This window comes from Mus caroli, chromosome 6, assembly GCF_900094665.2.
Source record: "Mus caroli chromosome 6, CAROLI_EIJ_v1.1, whole genome shotgun sequence".
NCBI lineage: Eukaryota > Metazoa > Chordata > Mammalia > Rodentia > Muridae > Mus > Mus caroli.
The window spans coordinates 24,338,815-24,359,228 of NC_034575.1; the positions used below are offsets into that span (position 1 = coordinate 24,338,815).

General features: G+C 52.4%; 1 protein-coding gene across 1 annotated transcript in view; it reads right to left on the bottom strand.

Moving 5' to 3' along the window:
• Kcp (kielin cysteine rich BMP regulator) overlaps window positions 1-20,414 on the bottom strand; it is a 37,689-nt gene that overhangs the window by 7,462 nt on the left and 9,813 nt on the right. The window contains exons 3-29 of the mRNA XM_029478167.1: window positions 16,380-16,543; window positions 15,180-15,369; window positions 15,014-15,090; window positions 13,513-13,609; window positions 13,305-13,387; window positions 13,024-13,117; window positions 11,950-12,038; window positions 9,669-9,762; window positions 9,501-9,580; window positions 9,331-9,424; window positions 8,975-9,060; window positions 8,823-8,904; window positions 8,450-8,602; window positions 8,267-8,373; window positions 8,055-8,148; window positions 7,323-7,496; window positions 7,142-7,224; window positions 6,935-7,028; window positions 6,669-6,857; window positions 6,267-6,437; window positions 3,743-3,919; window positions 2,984-3,069; window positions 2,650-2,740; window positions 2,439-2,521; window positions 2,262-2,355; window positions 924-1,097; window positions 594-676 (exon numbers count right to left, since the gene is read on the bottom strand). Coding sequence (XP_029334027.1) covers window positions 594-676; window positions 924-1,097; window positions 2,262-2,355; window positions 2,439-2,521; window positions 2,650-2,740; window positions 2,984-3,069; window positions 3,743-3,919; window positions 6,267-6,437; window positions 6,669-6,857; window positions 6,935-7,028; window positions 7,142-7,224; window positions 7,323-7,496; window positions 8,055-8,148; window positions 8,267-8,373; window positions 8,450-8,602; window positions 8,823-8,904; window positions 8,975-9,060; window positions 9,331-9,424; window positions 9,501-9,580; window positions 9,669-9,762; window positions 11,950-12,038; window positions 13,024-13,117; window positions 13,305-13,387; window positions 13,513-13,609; window positions 15,014-15,090; window positions 15,180-15,369; window positions 16,380-16,543 — 3,083 coding nt within the window. The remainder of the gene's footprint in view (window positions 1-593; window positions 677-923; window positions 1,098-2,261; window positions 2,356-2,438; window positions 2,522-2,649; window positions 2,741-2,983; window positions 3,070-3,742; window positions 3,920-6,266; window positions 6,438-6,668; window positions 6,858-6,934; window positions 7,029-7,141; window positions 7,225-7,322; window positions 7,497-8,054; window positions 8,149-8,266; window positions 8,374-8,449; window positions 8,603-8,822; window positions 8,905-8,974; window positions 9,061-9,330; window positions 9,425-9,500; window positions 9,581-9,668; window positions 9,763-11,949; window positions 12,039-13,023; window positions 13,118-13,304; window positions 13,388-13,512; window positions 13,610-15,013; window positions 15,091-15,179; window positions 15,370-16,379; window positions 16,544-20,414) is intronic.

Consider the following 20,414-nt stretch of genomic DNA (forward strand, 5'->3'; position numbering starts at 1 on the left):
ATAGCCCTGGCTGCCCTGGAACTCACTTTGTAGACCAGGCTTGCCTCGAACTCAGAAATCTGCCTGCCTCTGCCTCCCAAGTGCTGGGATTAAAGGCGTACGCCACCATGCCCGGCTACCATTATGCTTGATCTTGATGATAGGTCTCATGTAGCCCAGGCTGACCTCAAACTTAATGTGCAGCCAAAGCTGGCCTTGATGATTTCTTGGTCCTTCAGCCTTTACCTCCCCAGGGCTAGGATTATAGACATATGCTACTGTACCCTGTGTATGTGGTACCAAGGATTGATTCCAGGGCTTGTGCATACTAGGTAACCACTTTACCAACTGAACTACCTACCCCAGCCCTCATCGCTATATTTAAACTAGAATGCATACACTTTCCATGCAGGTTCTCATTACCCCTGAAAATCACCATCCCAAAGACCAGCCAGGGGTCCATCCCCAGCCTCCCTGCTCAGACCTGTGCCCTGTCTAAATCCAGACCAAGCTCAGCCTCAGTCCCGGGCCCAGAGACACATTCTGACCCCATGGTCTTGCTCCATGAAGTCTGGAACCCCAAACGTCCAGCCCCACATCCTGCCCTCTCCTACCTCGCAGATGCACACTTCACACGGGTCTGCCCCGGGCTGGAAGCTCTCCCCAGGCTCATACGTCCTGCCCCCATGCTCACAGCCTTTAGGTAAGACAAGAACAGAACAAATTAAGGAGCCCTCAGGCTGGCCACAATGCAGGGCGTGGGTTCCTCTACCCTCCAGCTCCTGCTCCCCCTACCCCCTGGGGCTGAGGCATGTACAAGGATGAAGGCCACTTCTCCTGAGCCTCCTCACACCCACCTCTGCCACCCAGCTCAGCATCAAAGCAGGGAGGTTGTGGTTCTCATCCCCCACTCGATGTTTCCCCTCTCCCCAGGTTCCTAGTACCAGAGCATCGAGGACAGCAGTCGCTGGGCCCCTCCTGGGGCCAGATGCAGGTGCTGACACACTGGACTTGGGCACAAGTGATGACGCCCTTGTGACACATGCAGGAGGAACAGGGGCTGTCCGCTGGCACCCAGCTACTCCCTTCAGGATGCTCCTCCCCGCGAGCGAGGCAGCCTGTGTCCCAGGCAGGTAGCTGTAAGCTTTGAGTCTGAGATCTGGACTTCTGAACCCTGCCCCCCCCCAAGCCCATCTGTGGTCAGCAAGATATGAGGGTACCAGGAGGGGACCCTGCAGAGATGTGGTACCAATATGGGCTAGGGCAGAACTCGTGTCTGCGGAGGTGTCAGGGGCCACTTGCTTGTATGATCCAGGCTGCAAGCAGCAGGCATTATCTATGGGAACCCACCACGCAACACTGGTATGCAGCAGGCATCTAGTAGGTGCACATGGAATGAATGAATTGTCCTATCACTACCCATATGCCCCAGGTATCTCTCCAAGCCTCAGTCTTCTCCTGTGTTTAATGGGAATTATATCTGTCCTGCTTTGTTTACAAGGCAAGAGATGCTGAACCATTTCTGGATTAACCACACAGGGTGGGGTGAGCGGCAGCAAGCTGGCTAAGAAAGGCTGAGGCTCCCCAGCCACTGGCCAGAGTGCACATCTTGACCCTGATACCTGCTATCTGAACGACCAGGCAAATTATATCACCTCTGTCGCCTCCTTTTTCTCATCCTTAAAACATGGGAGGAAGGGGACCAGGGAGACTCCTTAGCCGGTAAATGCACTGGACACCAGGTAAATGCACTGGACACCAGGTAAATGTACTGGACACCAGGTAAATGCACTGGACACCAAGCTGGACCACCAGAGTTGGATCTCTGGGACCCACGGGGTGAAGGAAGATAAAGGACTCTGATAAGCTGTCCCCTGATATCTCCACATGCAGGCTGTGATGTGCTCCCCAACGAAAATAAATGAATAAATGTAGTAAAAACAGGGTCAAGGATATCGTTTATAGATAAGATAACTGTGCTCCTTAAAATGAGGGTGTGTGTGTGTGTGTGTGTGTGTGTGTGTGTGTGTGTGTGTAGTGCTTAGCTCAGGGACTAGTACACTGTATATACAGTGCTCAATAAATGTTACTGACAATGATTATTATGACTGGAAAACAGGAGAGACAGCTTGGAGGGGAATCTAGCCTACCCGCTAGGGATGTGCTGCTTTGAGGAAGGATAGGCTGAATGTTGATTAGGGGAACAGCCAAGAACTGAGGCAAGAGGCAGAAGGAGGGTTACAGAGCTAAGGGTTTCAGTGTGAGTACAGGGTTAGGTATACCTGTGCATCGAGGACAACAGGTCCCTGGTTCTGTGACCTGATGCAAGCAGGGCAGGGACGGGCACTGAAGCCTCGTGCAGCTGACCTGGCCGGCCTGCAGACAGGAGACACAGGGTCAGGTTTGCTGTGGACACTCAGACCCAGAAGCCGCCCTTGCCCAGCCTTGCGTCTACATACCAGACAGCGGCAGCGCTCACAGCTGCCCTGGGGTCCCTCAAACTCTTCCCCATCTCGGTGCTCCCGGCCCTGAGAGAGGCAGCCTATGGGAGACACACTTCCTGTGGGAAGGGGGTCCGTACCACCCTGCCCCACCACTGACCTGACAGAAGGAGATGGCAGAAGGGCACAGGTGCCAGGCACACAGGAGGTAGTAGCAAACCATGCTCACTACGACAAACAGGGCAGAAGCAGGGGCCTGGAGACGGGTGTGCGCAGGGAGCCGGAGGGCATGGCTTCTTTTGGCAGCGCATAGAACCTTCCTGGGGGAGAGATCACACTGTGACTTGGATTTCCAAGACAGGCTGCGCTACCAGCATGGCAGGCACCCTAGTGAGCTTATCCAGCCCTCTCCCCTGGCCAGAAAGACCTGACCCCAACCTTATCCCTACCAGATGTCAGGAGCAAAATACGCTCACTGCAACCTAGGTGCAGACGACTCTTTCCAGACCAGAAAGGAAGATAAAGGATGGGAAGATGCCAAGACCTCCAGAGATCCAGCTCACCTCACAGGTGCAGAGGGAGCAGGTGGGGTCAAGGGGGTCAGGAAGGGTCTCTCCGAGGGCAGCGGTGATCCCGTTGTACAGGCATCCTGGCAAAAAGGTGAATGGAATGGGAGGGCCACTGTCACGAGAGCCTTCCCCTGTCACTTGCATGAACACACACACACACACACACAGAGCCATGTTGAGGACCCTCCCCCACAAAAAAACCCACGCAGTTCAGCTAGAGATAGTATGTCAGAGGAAGATGGGAAGGGAGGAATGGGAGGGAAGATATCATTCAGATCTGCATGGAGGAAGAGGCTGAAAGACAGTGGATGGAAAATGGGGGTGAAAGGTCCAGAGCATGTCCTGCCTGCATGGGAGAGGACAGGGTGGCCCAGGCATGCTGGCTATGTGGCCAGATGGGGTGGGTCAGAGAGGGTTGGGCAGGAGAAGCTGCCCCTCCTGGTTGGTGACTCAAGGGTAATAGGAGCCACTGGACGGTTTTCAGGGGGGTGAAGTTTTAAGAAGGCAGCAAGACAGTTTAAGAGTAAGAAAGTTTAGAACACAAAAGACCAATGAGTGAGGTGACAATGGGGACAGAGAAGAGGGTAGAGCAGGCATATGGGAATTCTGAGGGGGTAAGAGGATGCGCGCACGCGCATGTGTACATATCTCAGGGTTGAGATGGAGTTCCGTAGTATACAAACTTCCTGCCCACTGGTGCCCAGCCACCCTAGAGCCCCGGCAGGAGTGAGGAGGTGAGGGGTGCCCTCCTACCCTGGCAGGTTGGACAGCAGTGCTCGGGTATGATGAGTGGATGGCTGCAGGCTGGAGGCTCACAGGGCCGGCGGGTGCAAGTCACGAAGCCTCCAAGGCAGGTGCATAGGTTGCAGGCATCCCGGGGATCTGGGAACTCCTGGCTGCTCAGATAGGAGACCCCAAGATACTCACAGCCTATCAGTGGAGGAGCCAAAGAGGAGGGCAGAAAGGGGCGAGAGGAAAGCAGTCATTCCCTGAGCTTGACCTGGGACTCCAGGAGTGGGGCTGGGTCACACACACACACACACACACACACACACAGGCTCTAGTAAAGGAGACTTACTGGGGTGGGGTTTGGCCAGGTCACAGGGCAGGCTTTTCCCCCTGTATCCTGTAAGAATTCCATCTATAGAGAAAATCCACAAGGCTCTGCCACAGGGTCAAATGCTCAGTGGGCCACTGCTAGAAGGCACCAGTTCTCCTGGGCTTGAGTTAGGGATACAGTGGTGTCAGCTCCAAGGTAGCCTGTTCCCAATACTCTGTCAAACCCAGGTTGATTAAGGAGAGGATAGTATGCCCTGAACTCCCCTAAGACACTGCTTGTATCCCCTTTTTTAAAAAGCGGCTCAGCAGTTAAAAGCACTTGTTACTCTTGCAGGTGACACAGAGTTCAATTCCCAGGACCTATGTGGTGGCTCAGGGTCATGTGTGACTCCAGTTCCAGGGAATCTGATACCCAATTCTGACTTCTGAGGGCATTAGACACCACACATGATACACAGACATACATGCTGCCAAAACACTCATACACACAAACTAAAATAATAAATCTAAAAAACAAATAGCAACAACAACAAATAAAACCCAACCAGGTGAACAGGTTATAGTAACACACACCTATAATCCCAGCACTTGAGAAATGAAGACAGAATAATCAGGAGTTCTAGGCCAGCCTTAGCTACACAGTGGACGGGAGGTAACAGAGGCAGCTCAGGGGCTAAGAATATATTTGCAGTAAGCACTAGGTCCTGGGTTCAGCTCCCAATAGCCAAGTAAACAGCCAAACAGGGCTGTCCACACAGCTACAAGCCCAGCTTAGTGGAAACAGAGACCAGACAGTCACAGGGGCTTGCTGGCTGCCAGTTTAGCTCCAGGTTTAGTAAGAAATCTTGTTTCAAATTTAAAAACAAAAAGTGATAGCGTTTGGATTTTTACACACCCATACACATAAAGTACACTCGTACACAAAAAAATTAAAGAGTTTGAAGTCTAATGCACATACACAGATATATTAGATTTTTTTTAAAGTTCATATTTTTATTTTATGTGCATTGATGTTTTCCCCTATGTACGTCTGTGTGAGGGTGTCAGATACTGGAGTTACAGACGGCTGTGAGCTACCATGTGGATGCTGGGAATTGAACCTGGGTTCTCTGGAAGAGCAGCAGTCAGCGCTATTAACCACTAAGTCATCTCTCTAGCCCCCTAGATTTTTCTTTGAAGCAGAATCTCGTATCACTGAGGCTGGCCTTGAACTCTTGATCTTACTGTCTAGACTGCCTCAGTCCTAGAATGTAGGCATGAGTCACCACATCCAGGTAGAGTTTAGCAGTATTGTGTTCTAGTTGTATTCATTTTAACGGCAATCTCTATTTGTGGCGAGTCTAATTGTTTCCATCTAATCCATCTAGGGGACTAAGGAGATGGCTCAGTGGGTAAAGGCATTGCCAACAATGCCTGATAATCTGAGTTCGACCCCTGGGAGCAACACATGGTAGAGAAGAGAACTGGTTCCAGTTGTTCTCTGCCCTCCACCCTAAATAAAATTCAATTAGCATGTTCATTTGAGGAAAGTCATTCCATAAATAAAATTACATTTGGCAGAAGATGCTAAAATAAGTTGGGTTTGCTGATGGAAGCCTATATTCCAGCATTTGGGAGCGGGAGGAAGGAGGAGCGGACAAATAGTATCCTCCAAGAGATAGCACGCTGGAGGCCAACATGGGCTACAGGAGCCCCTGTCTCAAAAAAGAAAGCTCGCTAAGACAACCTGTAAGTGACAAGGAGTGGGAGCTTTTTCACAGGGCTGAAAATTAGGTCTGATGGAATTCTGTTATTTGCCCAAGTTCACATGCCCAAATTATCTGAGGACAGGAGAAAATTCAGGCATCAGTGCAGGCCATGCTGTTGTTGTTGTTGTTGTTATAGTTGTTGTTGTTGTTATAGTTGTTGTTGTTGTTGCTGCTGCTGCTGCTGTTTTTTTATTTTCTTTCTTTTTTTGAGACAGATTTCTCTGTATAGCCCTGGCTGTCCTGAAGTCCCTATGCAGTCCAGGCTGGCCTCGAACTCAGAAATCTGCTGCCTCTGCCTACCAAGTGCTGGAATTAAAGTTGTGTGTCACTACCGCCCCCCCTTTTTTTTTCTTACTGTAAAACTTATTTTACTATTTTGAACTACTTTGGGGCAATGAAGAGGAGCTGGCCTGGCTCTCTAGCCCCAGCAGTGTGTCATATGATGTCCCCCACCCCACACCCCAACTCACTATCGCAGGCAGGGCAGCAGTCTTCCCTGGTAGGAAAGGGGCACTGTGCAGGGGCACAAGTCCTGGGCTCGCACTTGACGCTGCCCTCCCAGCAGAGGCACACGTGGCACGCAATGCTTGGTGATGGAAAACGCTCCCCACTGGCAAACTCCTTCCCCTGATACAGGCAGCCTGGGGGGAAGGGGAGTGACTGGGGAGATCATGGTGACTAGTGGCCAGACGGTGTTAGTGGACCTCGTTCCTTGTGTCCTTACTAAAGTACCCAGGTAGGAGAGACGGAGGAAGGAGGACCCCCTGGGAAGGCACATCTGTAGGTGGGGAGCAGGGTATAAAGAATGGGAGACGGGTAGCAAATGGCAAAGTGAGGGGAAGTTGCTACCCAGGGTGCCACAAAGGAGGTACCGTCGCAAGAGGGGCAACAGGCATCCCGGCGTGGGTGGGCGCAGGGCGCAGGAGGGCAGGTCAGCCGCTGGCAGGACACTGAGCCATCCAGGCAGAGGCAGCGGCTGCAGGGGTCTCCCGGTTGGAAAAAGTGCTCCTGGTGGCGGACAGGGACCATATTCCCTGACTGTGGGCAGTCAGCAGAGGCATCTGAGGAAAAAGTGTGGCAGGTCACGCGATGCAAGAGGAGCCGAGGGGAGGGGTGGCTGAAGGAGCAGCGGGCCTACCTGGGCATTGCGGGCAGCAGTTCCCCGGAGTGAGGACTGGCTGCGGACAGGACAGTGGCGGACAGCGTCGCGCCAGGCACTGTACGTTGCCGTTCTGTGAAGGACAGACCCGAAGCCAAGTCGGGGTTAGTGAGAAGTGGCCCCCCCAACCCTTATGCACCTCCGATCCCTTATGCCGCTCCCCTTTCCTCCGGGTCATACGCTCACCAGACAGTGACACAGGCGACACGGATCAGTGGGATGTGGGAAGTCTGCTCCATTGGGGTACTCTTTCCCGCCAAAAGCACAGCCTGAAGAGGGGGGCAGCTATGGGCTGCTGTCCCCAGGGGTGTACCTGTGGAGGAGTCCTCCATGCCAGGTACACCCGTCCCCAGCCCAGACTCCTCACCTGTGCAGTCATTCTTGCAGCAGGTGCCTGGCAGAGGGTGACCACAGGGGGCGCTGGGGCAGGCACGGAGCTGGCAGTGAGCTTGGCCTTCCTGACACCAGCACTCCTGGCAGGGGTCTCTTGGATGAGGAAAGCGCTCCCCATCTATAAACACCTGTGCCTCCAAGATGCAGTCTGGGCAGCAGACAGTGAAGACAGGAGTTCAGGCAAAGACTGACAGTGTTAGGTGTCACCTGCAGCTTCTCTGAGGCTCCCAGAATGCAGTCACCTGTTTGGTTGTCTCCAACCAAGGAAAGGGGGCTGTGTGTAGTAATGTGTATCGCTCTCACAGGTGTGGGAATTTTGAGTCCCTTTCTCTTTATTTGCAGGTGGGGATGGATGTGTGTCTCTGAGGGTGCTGAGAAGAAAAACTTACACATGTGTGCCTAAGACACATATCCACGCCCACGGGGACTGTGCGGGCCCCATTGTATCCCTGTTGCAGTATTGGTGAGTTCATCTGAGGGTATGTGACAGGGTCACAGGGAAAGGTGGTCCCCTAACACAAGAGGATAACAAATCTTTATTTTCCTCACGCCCATGACCTTGTGAGTTCCAGAGCATTTTTTTATTTGTGTGGGACCAAGAACACTTACAAAAGCCATGGCTTTGGAAGATATCTGTTGATCCCCTTGGGCTGTGTGGACAACAGGGTCTGGGCCCCAAGACCAGTCAGACACAATAAATGCATACCTGGGCACTTAGGGCAGCACTGGCCTGGTCCATTCTGGGGCTTGGCGCAGGTTGTGAAAGGACAGTTGATCAATGAACACCTCACAGTCCCATCCTGGAAGCAGGGAAGAGGCTATGAGAGGGGGCTCAGGAGGGGCTCTGCAGGGTGGCTGTAAGCCTAGGAGGGGGCTCAGGAGGGGCTCTGCAGGGCAGCTGTAAGCTCAGGAATGTACCTCGCAGTAGCAAGTCTGACAAGGGCTGTCCACATCTGTGAAGTTCTGCCCATTAGCATACACCAGGCTGTGGTAGGTGCAGCTATCACAGCTGGGGCAGCAGGCACCTAGGTGGAGCAGGCTGGTCAGGGTGGGCCAGTCAAAGCCAGAGAAGGACGAGATAAGATCTGGCCGGGCACTCACCAGGTGGTTGGGTAGGATGTTGGCAGGGTACTGGAGAGCAAAGCACAGCCCTGCACACAGGCACTCCATCTTGGCAGGAACAGGAAGTACAGGGTTGGTCATCTGGCTCCCACTGGATCCCCTCAGCAAACTCCTCACCATTGAGCACACAGGCTGCAGCAAGGAGGTCTGTCACCATGGCAACCTGAATACCTTCATCCATTCTTGTCCTTCCCAACCTAGCGGGGAGGGGGGGGCGCCCTAGTTCATAGCCTCTGCTCAAACTCCCAAATGCCTAGTAGACCATCCTTTCTGGAGTGGAGTTCTCCCCTGAACCCCACTCCATGGAAATAGTGACCTTAGCAGTTGCTCCCCAACATTCACACATACACACCGGAGCAGAGCTGGGGGCCGGAGGCAGAGTGGACACAGGGAGTGACTGGGCAGTCCTGTTCTTCACAGGATACTTCACCAGCCTAGGGAGAAGGCTAAGTGAGAAGCCTTTAAGGAATAACTCAGAGCTGGGCGGAAGATAGGCTCACTCACCTGGCAGACGCACCGAAGGCAGCGGCCATTCTCTTGGAGGGTGAAGGTCTCCTGGCTCCGATATTCATGTCCCTGGTATTTACAGCCTGGACAGGAGGACAGGGGACTGGGGGACAGGACTAGTGGCTGAGCAGGAAGCATCATGTCACTCCAAGGCATATATCCCTATCTTGAGGGATTGCCTAGGCATGACCTTTAGGCCACCACAGAGATGTGCACCTTGAGAGGAGAGGTAAGGACTCAACTCTGGGGGAGGGGTGTAGGTGCAAGGCAATCAGAGCTCACCACCATCCAGAGCCTGTCCCTAGTTGGTGCCTGCCCCCTGCACGGCGAATGGTGACCGTGCCCCCACTCACCATCACAGACAGGGCAGCATTGCCCAGGGATCCTGCCCGGGTATCTGCAGGGTGCAGGCGGGCAGGGCAGAGGCTCACACTGGACACTCCCATTCTGCTAACAGGGCCCAGTCAGCAAGAAGCAGGCAGGTCCTGAAGCCAGGCCCTCCCTACCAGGCAGCCATACTCACAGTACAGCGGCAACTGGAGCAGGGGTCCTGGGAGCCCACGGGCTCCCCACTGCTGTGCTCCCGCCCATTTAGGAAACAGCCTGTGGGAGAAAGGTGCTCAGACAGGGATCACTGCCAGCCACCAGCTCTTCTGGCCTCTCTAGAGACTCTGTCCCACTCCTGACTCACCGTCACACACAGGGCAACAGGTGCCCGGAAGGGGCCTGGCAGGGTATGGACACAGGCTGGCACACTCCCGCTGGCGGCACTGGATGCGGCCCTCCTGGTAAGGGTAGGCAGAGGAGAGACACCCCCACCCCCCAAGAGTTCAGCCAAGAAAGAGAAATGGCACTAGACTCCCAGCCATACACTCACTGGGTGTTCTCATGGAATGAAATGTATCCCTCTAGATTTGTAGGATGAAATGGCTGGCACTGGTACTTCAGAACGTGATCTTTTTTTGAAAACAGAGTTGAGGGGGTGGGTATGGGGGACTTTGGGATAGCATTGAAAATGTAAACAAGGAAAATACCTAATAAAAAAATATAAAAAAAATTAAAAAAAGAAAAAATGTCATTTAATGTTGCTTTGAAAACATTAAAATGTGCTAATACTAGGAAAAAAAAAAAGAAAGAAAACAGAGTTGAAGATGTGGTTAGTTAGTGGGGTATTATTAGAATAGGTTGTCCCCCTAATCCAACATGAGTTAGTGTTCCTATAAAAAAAAGGGGGGGCACAGATTCAGTTGCGGCTGGATCTCTGCATCCGAATCTGAGTTCATCTTGTGACATTCTCCCTGTGAGCCTGTCTGAATCTGAGTGGGGAATGCACTAAAAAAGAAAATAAAGGAACTGGAGAGATGCCTCAGCAGTTAAGAGCACTAACTGCTCTTCCAAAGGTCCTGAGTTCAATTCCCAGCAACCACATAGTGGCTCACAACCATCTGTAATGGAATCTGATGCCCTCTTCTGGTGTGTCTGAGGACAGCAACACTGTCCTCACATATATAAAATAAATAAATCTTTTTTTAAATGTAAGAAATCTATTTAAGAAATTTATGAAATATATTTACAAAAAGAAGAAAATCGAGGCCAGCCGTAGTGGCACACAGCTTTAACCCCAGCACTTGGGAGACAGGGGCAGGCAGACCTCTGTAAGGTCAAGGCCAGTCTAGTCTATATTGTGAAGTTCTGTCTTTTAAAAAAAATCTTTATAAATGAAACATAAAAATAAATCTTAAAAAAAAATAGGTGCTTTAGAAGCCAAAGAATGCTGACAAAGACCAGAAGCCAGGAAAGGCACGGCCCTACCTCCCAGCCAACCAAACCTCCCGCCCTTGGGTCTTGAACTTCTGGCTTCCAGAACTGTGGACTATATTCATGTTGTTTCAAGTCTTTAGTTACAGCAGCCCCAGGAATCTAGCACAGAGGTACAGCCTAGCATGTTACTTAGTGGTCTGTGACTCAGTTTGCCTATCTGAAAACAAAAGACAACAGTAGCCCTACGCTGGTAGGCTTGAGGGGGTAAGAGTAAGTGGGGCATCTATCTCAGGAAGCCGGTACTTACAACTTGTTCCAATATCTGTACACCCTTCCCGACTTCCCCCTCTGCACCCACCACCCCACCCAGGCAGTCCTACAGCCAGGCGGCTGAAGAACAAGATAACACAAGCCACGGAAGCCTCGTAAATGTTTTATCAAGGTCAACTTTTAAAGCAGAAAGGGAAACAGAGAAAATTAAAGCTTAACATTGTAATTTACCTATCACATGTGAAATATTATTTCTACGTGCAGTCAACGTAGAGTATTAATAAGATGTTTTTCATTCCTTTTTATCCTACTGACCCTTCATTTTGTTTTCTTTCTTTCTTTCTTTTTTTCTTTTTCTTTTTTTTTTTGTTATTGTTTTGCTTTAAGGGAAGATGGTTGAGACAAGTTCTCAGTTTTATAACCCATGCTGTCCTCAGAGTCACGGTCTTCCTGCTTTGGAATCACAGACAGTATAAGCCATATCCAGTTTATACTTTTTTTTTTTTAGAGAGAGAGAGTCCTACTATGTAGCCCAGGCTAGCCCTAAATACATGAATGTTTTTCTCTCTGCCTCTTAAATGCTGAAACCAAATGCATTTGCCACCACATCTAGATCATAACAGTTCTGGCGGCCACATTTTAAGGGATTCAGTGTCACTGGATTGAATAGCCCGACTGTAGGCCTCACCCCCTAGAGCTCGCCTGTTATATTGACTCTCCACAAATCCATGAGCTCTGTGAGCCAAGATTACCATCCTGCTGAACAGAGTAGCAAAACAGGCAAGCCCACCAGGTTGCTTGCTCACGGGGCCCACAATGCCCACTGTATCTCTATCTCCTTTCCGTGCCTGTAGATGTGGCCCATGGAATGAAATCTAGAATCCAACAGGCTTGGTGGCAAGACAGGGTGAGGGACAGTCCAAGGGCACCTCAGGACTCACCAGGCACTGGCAGATGCGGCAGGGGTCTCCAGGAGTGGTCCACTCTTGGCCATGGTCCCTATGAGAGTTCCCTTCTATGCAGCCTGAGGCTGGGGACAGAGAACAGGCCTAGTGGGAATTATCTTGGCCCCCATCTTACCTTCTTCTCCACCCTCCATTCATGCTCCTACCTCTGACTCTCAGGGACTCCCAATGCCCCAGGCAGGGAAAGGTCCTCATTGCTCCTCAGCCTGCTCTCCCATGCCTTCCTAGACAGCACAGCAACCCACGTGCTTTCTGTGGTGACTGCTCCTCACCTCTCCCTCTTAGCGTTGGCCAGTCCTACCTATGACAGAAACCTCCTAACACACACACACAGAGCTGAGTCTAAACCCTGACGTGCAGGCCTCTTCCCAAACACTCCTTCATCTCCCACTCCCAAGCTTATCCAGTGTCATTGCAGCCAGGTTTTCCCCCTGGAATGCCTTCCTTCTATAGGACTTGGTCTCCTTCCCTTTAGGTTCAACAGTACCTGGTCCCTGCTTCTGCCTCTGCCTGTGCAACTCTACTCTACTTTAGTTGGTGTGACTCAGGGTCACCATCTAGTGGTAATCCTTGAGGGAGGATTCTGGGTCTGGGCACCCAGAACAGATGATGGTCATTGATTATACAACACCAGAAGGCCTATTACATGCACCCTACAAATGGAGAAACCAAGGCACAATAACTTAGAGTCATGGAACTGACTAAGAGGCAGTGGGAAGTTTTGAACTCAGGTTCTGTAGCTCCAGGATGTACTGAACTAGCATTGCTCGCCCACTGATCAAACATCAGCTTGGAAGGGAGGGCTCTGGAGTGGAAAGATAGGACAGCCAGCCTGCTGGGGACTCTACCAAAAAAAAAAAAGTGTCACAGGAACTAGGAAGATGGCTCAGTGTTTAAGACTTCTCTTCCAGAGGACATGAGTTCGATCCTCAGCACCCACCTCCACAGGCACGGCCGCATGTGGTACACAGGCATGCAATGGAAACAAGACAGATACCCCATACACATTAAATTAATGAGTAAATAAATGAGAGGGTCGTGGGTCCTCACCTTGGCAGACTGGGCAGCAGTGTCCAAGCCTCGGGACTGGATTGAGGCAGGGGCTTGGCTGGCACTTCACAGGCACACATCGAACCAGGCTCCTCTACAATGGACAATGCCCTTAACTTCCAGCAGGTTCAAGGTGGGCAGGGGTCCAGTAGGGATGGAGGGAGAAATCTCAATGGCACCGGGCTCAGAAGATGTGTACAGGGCTAACCGTGACAGACATGGCAGGATGGGACAGAGAGGCTCCGGGAAAGCAGGCCTGGGTAGAGGCTGCACCAACTCACCAGGCAAGAGCACTGGAGGCATGGGTTGGAACTGGACAAGAAGCTAGACCCTTCCTGGTGAAGCTGCCCTTCGTATTCACAGCCTGGAAGGATGACATGGGGTCACCAGAGAGCATGATGGGTGGGCATAACCCAGGGGAATGCATCACCTCAAATAGGTGTGGCCCCACGGAGGCTGAGGGGATGAGGGGGAAGAACGGGAGGTCACCTGGCCGGCAGATGGGGCAACATTCTCCAGGAGGGATGAAGCTCTCCAGACAGTTAAGCTCAGAGCACGAAGGCCCCTGGCACTGCACGGTTCCTGCCTGCAGAGCAGACACCAAGCCCTGCATTGAGCTCTCCCCACCGTCCACACTGGGGTATTCTGCAGACCTCAAAGTCTAGCGGGTTGCAGACCCAGATGCTCAGAGGCATGGCCAGGCCTGGGGTAATGCAGAGCAACGGGAACATTAACAGTGGCAGAGGCTAGACCCTAGTTCTCTTACCTGTCCAGCTTGGGCTACCCAGTAAATTTCAGGCTACAGTGTGAGATCCTATCTCAAGAAATAAAAAACCAGCCAGGCGTGGTGGTGCACGCCTTTAATCCCAGCACTTGGGAGGCAGAGGCAGGCGGATTTCTGAGTTCGAGGCCAGCCTGGTCTACAGAGTGAGTTCCAGGACAGCTAGGATTACACAGAGAAACCCTGTCTCGAAAAACCAAAAGAAAAAAGAAAAGAAAGAGAGAGAGAGAGAGAGAGAGAACCAAATACAGTGGTGCACACTTAGAATGCCAGCATTTGGAGGGCAGAGACAGGAGGAGCAGGATTTCAAGGTCAGCTTCAGTTACATGAAACAGCCTCAAAAGAAAAAGGGGGAGAGACCCAATTATCATGTGGGTATACTTAATATATTGAAAAATCACATGTTATTTGAAATTCAGATTTTTGCAAAACCTAACTAAGAAGAAGTGAACTCGGGAGGCAGAGGCAGGAGGAAATCTGTGAGTTTGAGGTCAGCCTGCCTACACAGCAAGTTCTAGCCCAGCCAGTGCTAGATGCTGAGACTCTGACTCCAACAGAAATCTACAGAGCCACCGCCTTCCCTCACCCAGCTCTCTGCAAGTCACTGACGCCGCTGTCCTTCTAGCCTCTCAAGTCTGACTTGTTATTTATTCCATGGGATTGAACTATGAGCAGATCCTGCCTGCAGCCCCCTGCCTTCTCTGGCCCTGTGTCTAGACAAGAACTAGAGCAGCCTTCCAACTGGTCTCTGCATCTATTCCATACCAGACAGATATCCCTAACACTTTCTTTTTTTTAGCATGCCACACTTTGGCCCTTGTGGACTTCAGTAGGACCCCACAGCCTGCAGAAGGCAAGCCAAATGGATGAGTGCAGTATCCTGTCTCTTCTGGCCCTGTTAGGCAGACTCCTGCCTCATATCTTCCCACCTCTGTACCTGAATAAGGAGGCCTCTTAAGCATTCCTCTTCCTGATACAACCCCACCAAGAAGCTTTGGGGTCCAACAAGTTTGTGGAGACTGAGCTCCGTCTGGAAAGTAGAACCTGTTGGAATCCCAAGGTCATAGAAGAAAAAGTCTGGGCAGAACGGGCAGAGAGACTCCATGACACAACTAATAGAGCATAACATGGCAGTGATGGGTGGTTAGAGAGAGGCCCACAGGTGACAGCGATAGGTGCAGGATATCCAGGTGGGTCTCAAGCACTCACCAGACAGCGGCAGGTGGTACAGGCATCTGGGGAGAAGGTCTCCCCATGACCATAAGACTGCCCATTGTGGCTGCAGCCTGAAGTGGAGACAGCAATGTCACCTGAGACCCCAATGCCTTCTCTACGTCCCCAAATAGTCACGATGGATGGATGGGAGGATACTGACCACGGCAGTGGGGCAGGTTGGGCTGGGGGCCACAGTGCACGGTTCCATCACGGCACACGCAGGCCGTGCAGGCATCAGGCTCCCAGCGAGCTCCTTCGGGACAGGTGCGACCTGGCCCCCAGCACTGGGGGGAGACGGGGCAGCACTCACAGGACTCCAGCTGCACCACCCTGGCTTGCAGCTCCCTGTTCTGGGGAAAGCAAGAGCAGAAGGTGGGAGGCTCAGCTCAGCTTTCTTCACAGACAGTTTTCTCATGGGTTGTGAGACAGAGAAACTGAGGCAGGATGAGAAGGATTCCTGAGCAGAGGTGGGCACCCTCCTATCAGCCTGTTTCAGGGGAGATAAAACTATCCCTTGAACACAGAATTTCAGGACTTGATCCATGCTCCAATAATTACAGAGTAATTTGGAGGGAGGAGTGAACCGGGCTGGTCGTTACTTGTGAAGCTCCGTCTGGTCTTAAACTCATGCCAATCCTCCTGCCTCAGTCTTTCAGGTGTTGGCACTACAGGCATGCATCACTCTGCCTGGCTTTCAAAGACGTTTATTGCCCAGCCATAGGCTTTCCTAGTGGTGCCTTAGGCTTGACAGAAATCCATTCTCTTTGCCAAATCCATGAGAGATTATGTAGGCCCAGAGGCTCTACGTTTCTAAAAGAAATTACGACCAAGTCAGATTAAGAACCTCTCTGTGTTTTCACAACAAAATTCTAAGGGCTAGGGAGATATACCTTAGTGGTACAGTCCTTGCCCAGCATCTGTGAGGACCTGAGTTCACTCTTAAGCATCATCAAAACAATAAACAAACAGACAAAGCAAGGGCCAGGGAGATGGCTCAGTGGTAATGAGATCAACCGCTCCTTCAGAGGACCTGATGTGGTTCTCAGCACCCACACGGCGGTTAGTAACAGTCTGTAACTCCAGTTCCAAGAGCCTCAACACCCTCTTCTGGACACACATGCTGTGCATATCTTCAGACAAACACCCATACACATAAAGTAAAAATAAATCTTAAAAATAAAATAGCAACAAAGGTTGGTTGTTGTGGTGCAATGCCTTTAATTCCAGTACTTGGGGGACAGGAGTAGGGGGATCTCTGTGAGAAAGCCCTCTATTTTATCTCCAGAGCTTCCAGAACTCAAGCCCGCTCCTTCTCCCAATATACAAAGTCCACCCTAACCCATCCCTGCCTCCACGGTACCTGCTTTCTGAGGTCAGTCACCTCTGCCTCCAGACGTTCCAGCCTCTCCTCCAGGGGGCACCACTGCTGTTGATGGGTCTCACCAGGGACCAAAGAGTGGGAGGGTGCCTGCTGCTGAGAGATTACATCAGCAAGCCTAGGCTGCTCTCTGGAGACCTCTCCACCTGAAGGGCACAAGAACCCAGCTTGGCCTGTAGGCAGAGGCTGGTTAAGGTCTCCTGGGTTCCGTCCTCTGAACCATACAGGGAACAAGGGTCATCCTGTGCCCTCTCCTTTCCACCTACTTCTCCAGGGGAGGAGACATGGTCTCTGAAGGTGCCAGAGAGGAAGCAAGGAGGCAAGAATACCATGAGAACCCAGAAACGAGAGGAGGCAGATGCCCTGAGAGCACTGAGGTGGCTTCCCAAAGTGGGCACAGCAGTATCCCAACCCAGACCCCCCTGCAGGCTGCTCTGACTGTGGGGATCTTTAGTCATGGAGGTGGGGTGCTCGGACCATCCATCCACTGTGGGTCAGAGACAGCTCGGAGGTCTGATGTGTTATGCTAGGATCAAGAGATAACACAGGCTGAAATGAAGACGAGGATGTGGGATGAGTGCAAGAACGAACTGGTGTGTGTATGTCCACACGTGTCCACTCATCTATACCTGTCAGTAAAGGAGCTGCATGTGGCAGAAGCCAGGAACCCCCATATTGGATGCAGTGGGCTCTGGAAGGCAGAAGCTAGCTGTGCTGTGCCGGCAACAGCATGCAACACTCCAACAGATGCAGCACTCCAGACACAGAGAGGGCAGCCTGTCCCTGGGGCCAGATAACATTATGTCCAGGAAGGAAGCCCAGGCCTCTGAGCTTAGGCCTGGGGTGGGGCCCAGCTACATTCCTCTTCACTTTATGCCCACTCTCAAGGCAGGAAGGTAGAGGCGAGGGTGCTGGCCACAGACATCATGGAGTGGGAGGGTTCCCAGAAGTAGTGACCAAGAAAGGGGCTGAAGGAGATGTCTGGCCTTTCTCACAGCGGCAACTCAATCAGGAAGAGCTGGAGTAACTGAAAGTCTTTCCCCAGGGACACTAAGCCTGCGAAACAGGGGGATGTCACCTACTCCTTTCTTTCTACTGTCACCATGAAGAGGAGGACGTTCCAGCCCAATTTCCAGGGCTCAATGAATGCCACCCCAACTCTGGGATTCAGTGCTACTCTCTGGGATCCCTTAGTTCCCACCAGTCTCTGGTTTCCCTCAGTTGTCCCATAATCCACGGCCTCCCCCACCCCACCCCCATCCCACTGTCTTCACAGAAGCTGAAGAGAAAGTCTCCTACTGCAGTTTGTCCTCTCTCCACAGCACAAGGCACCAAGCAGCAAGTTAAAACTTCATCTGTCACTACAGCACTGCTCAGCTTTCCACCCCACCGCCATACAGCTATCCCCACCACAGGTCCCAGCCGTTCTACCTTCACATCACCAGCATCCCATGCATTCTGTTCTCACCTTGTCCCCAGAAATTGGCACTGTCTTGACATGGTCTCCCTGCCCAACTTCCATCCACAAGGATGATACTCGCGGGCGGGGTCTCAGTATCTGAAACCCCAAGCGTGACCTCCTCTAGCGACCCAACCCTTAATGCCCCAGCACCCAACCAGCTCCCCCCGCTTTGCTTAAGCAGGCACAACGGAGGGGGCCGAGGAGCCATTCAGGGTGTCCTCTTGGATTCCCAGCTGAAGACAGGCTCAGTCCCTTTTCCTGGAAGATCTGCAGAAAGTCTTGGAAGTGGCACGAGCCTGGTTGCTCCCCAGAAACTGTCTTCGGGTTCCCCCTCACCCTCCTCCTATCCTGCTCCTGCAGTGACCAACCATAAGTGCAAGCCCCAAGACTTATAGCCCGACAGGACGAAGTCAGTTCCCACAGAGAGCGCTCCCCTCCCCCCTCTCCTCAATACAAATAATTAACTTCAGATACTCAGATGCAAGGACAGCCTCTGCTTCACCGCTACTTAGGACTCCTTGGCAGGGACCACAGAAGGACCCGGCCCAGTTCAGCAATCCCTGTCTGGCCGCCCTGCCCCCACCCTGCTCGCCCACCGACGGGGAGGACGGAGAGAGAGCACCAAGGCCGGCCAGCGACCCGCAACCCAGGCGGGGATGGAGAAGTGGTCTGGCCCGGTCCGACGGTCTGCTGGGCTGAGCCGGAAGTTGGGGCACACCCAGGACGCTCCGACTCACCCCGCACGGCCAGCGCCAGGCTCCCGAGGTGCAGGAGCAGCAGTAGCAGCGCCGCCCGAGCCCCCGCCATGCTCGCTCGATTTAGGTCTGTGCTCGGCGGGCGCTGCGGGAGGCGGGGTGCGGAGACTCAAGCCGCCGCCCACCCAGTCTTTGTTCAGGGAGGGCTCCGCGGTTCTCCGCCCCTTGGTGCCCGCTCCCCTATAGCACCTAGGGCTTCTCACTCCACCCCACCCCGTTCTCCTGAGGATCCTGACCCATAGCAGTCTTCCAAGCTCTGCAGGAAGTTGGGTGGGGGGGTAAGCGACCAGGAGCAACCAAGTCCCTGCCCTTTGTGGGGTTGCTCATCCTCTAGGGGGTCCCAGTGACAATCCCAGTGTCTTTACTTCCACCTCATGGAGCTTATGGGAGCAGAAGGCTGAGCTGGACTGAAAACCCTCTGCAAGGGGCTGGAGAGATGGTTCAGTGGTTAAGAGCATTTGCTGCTCTTGTAGAGGACTTGAGTTCCGTTCATAGCGCCCACGTGGCTGCTCACCATCATCTGTATTTTCTACTTCAGGGAATCCAACGCTCACCTCTGACCTCCCCAGCACCAGGCACGCATGTGGTGTATGTTGACATAGTTCTCTCTCGTCCTTCCTTCCTTCCTTCCTTCCTTCCTTCCTTCCTTCCTTCCTTCCTTCCTTTTCTCTCTTTCTTTCCTTCTTTCTTTTTTTTCTGTTTTATTGGGCTCGTATACCTGTTTCCCTTCCAACCTTTGCTCTACCCTAATCCCTTCTAAGCCCCCCCAAACTAAATATATAATCCCTAACTTCCCGCAGGGCCTCTGTTATCCTGTTTATAAGCAGTGGAACCAGCATTCACAGTACAGTGAGCAGCAGACAAAGTCACCTAAATTAAGAATCCAGGGAGCTGAACTGCAAGAAGCCTGCTATGGAAACTGGTGTGGTGGCATACACCTGCAATGCCAGCTTTCCCAGTTGAAGCAAGGGGATGGGAGGTTTCAAGGCCACCAAAAGCTACAAGAGCAGGTTTGAGACCAGCCTGGGATATGTGAATGAGATCCTGAATGAAACACACACACACACACGCACACGCACACGCGCGCGCGCGCGCGCGCTGGGAGGGGAGGGGTAGTCAGATGGTAAGAACTCAGAACAAACAACAGTCAGTGTTGATTAAAAGCACCCACTCTTCACTCCCACATTTCTCTCCTGGAGCCCACCGACCACTTCTACACCAGACGCAGGCCAAATGCCCAGCCTCCCTTCTCTGGCTGGCTGAGCTCCTTTTCCAAAGTCTGGACTCAGGGCTCAGCAGGAGTAGGAAGCCCTGGGCTTACTTCAGGGGAGGAGCCCAAAGTGAGGAAATAGGAAAATGGTCCAGAGCCTAGGACTGGGAAACAGCTCTGTGCAGCTGGGAAGGCAGGATGGGGCCCCATATTCACAGCAGAGGGACACGGAGGGTGGGGCTGTAAATCCAGCCAAAGAAGTCCCTGCCTTGGCCTTGAAGACCTGGAATGTGAAGTCACCCTTCCCCAGCTGGGGCAGGGCAGGAACTGAAGGTCTCCCTCTGGAGTCAAGGCTTGAGTAAAAGAGGGCAGGGTCTCTTCGCAGATGTGAGGGCCCCTCGTGGGACTAAGCAGTTTGCAGCAGGCGGAAGGGAGACTGTGACTAAACCTTTCCTCTGCGACTTGGAGCTAGGGTCACTCAGCAAAGGAAAAGCCAGAGCCAATGGAAGCCAATGGAACTAGGAACTAGCAGCTCTTGTCCAAACCCGGAAGTAATGAGAGACAGAAAGAGAGAGACAGAGTCACAGACA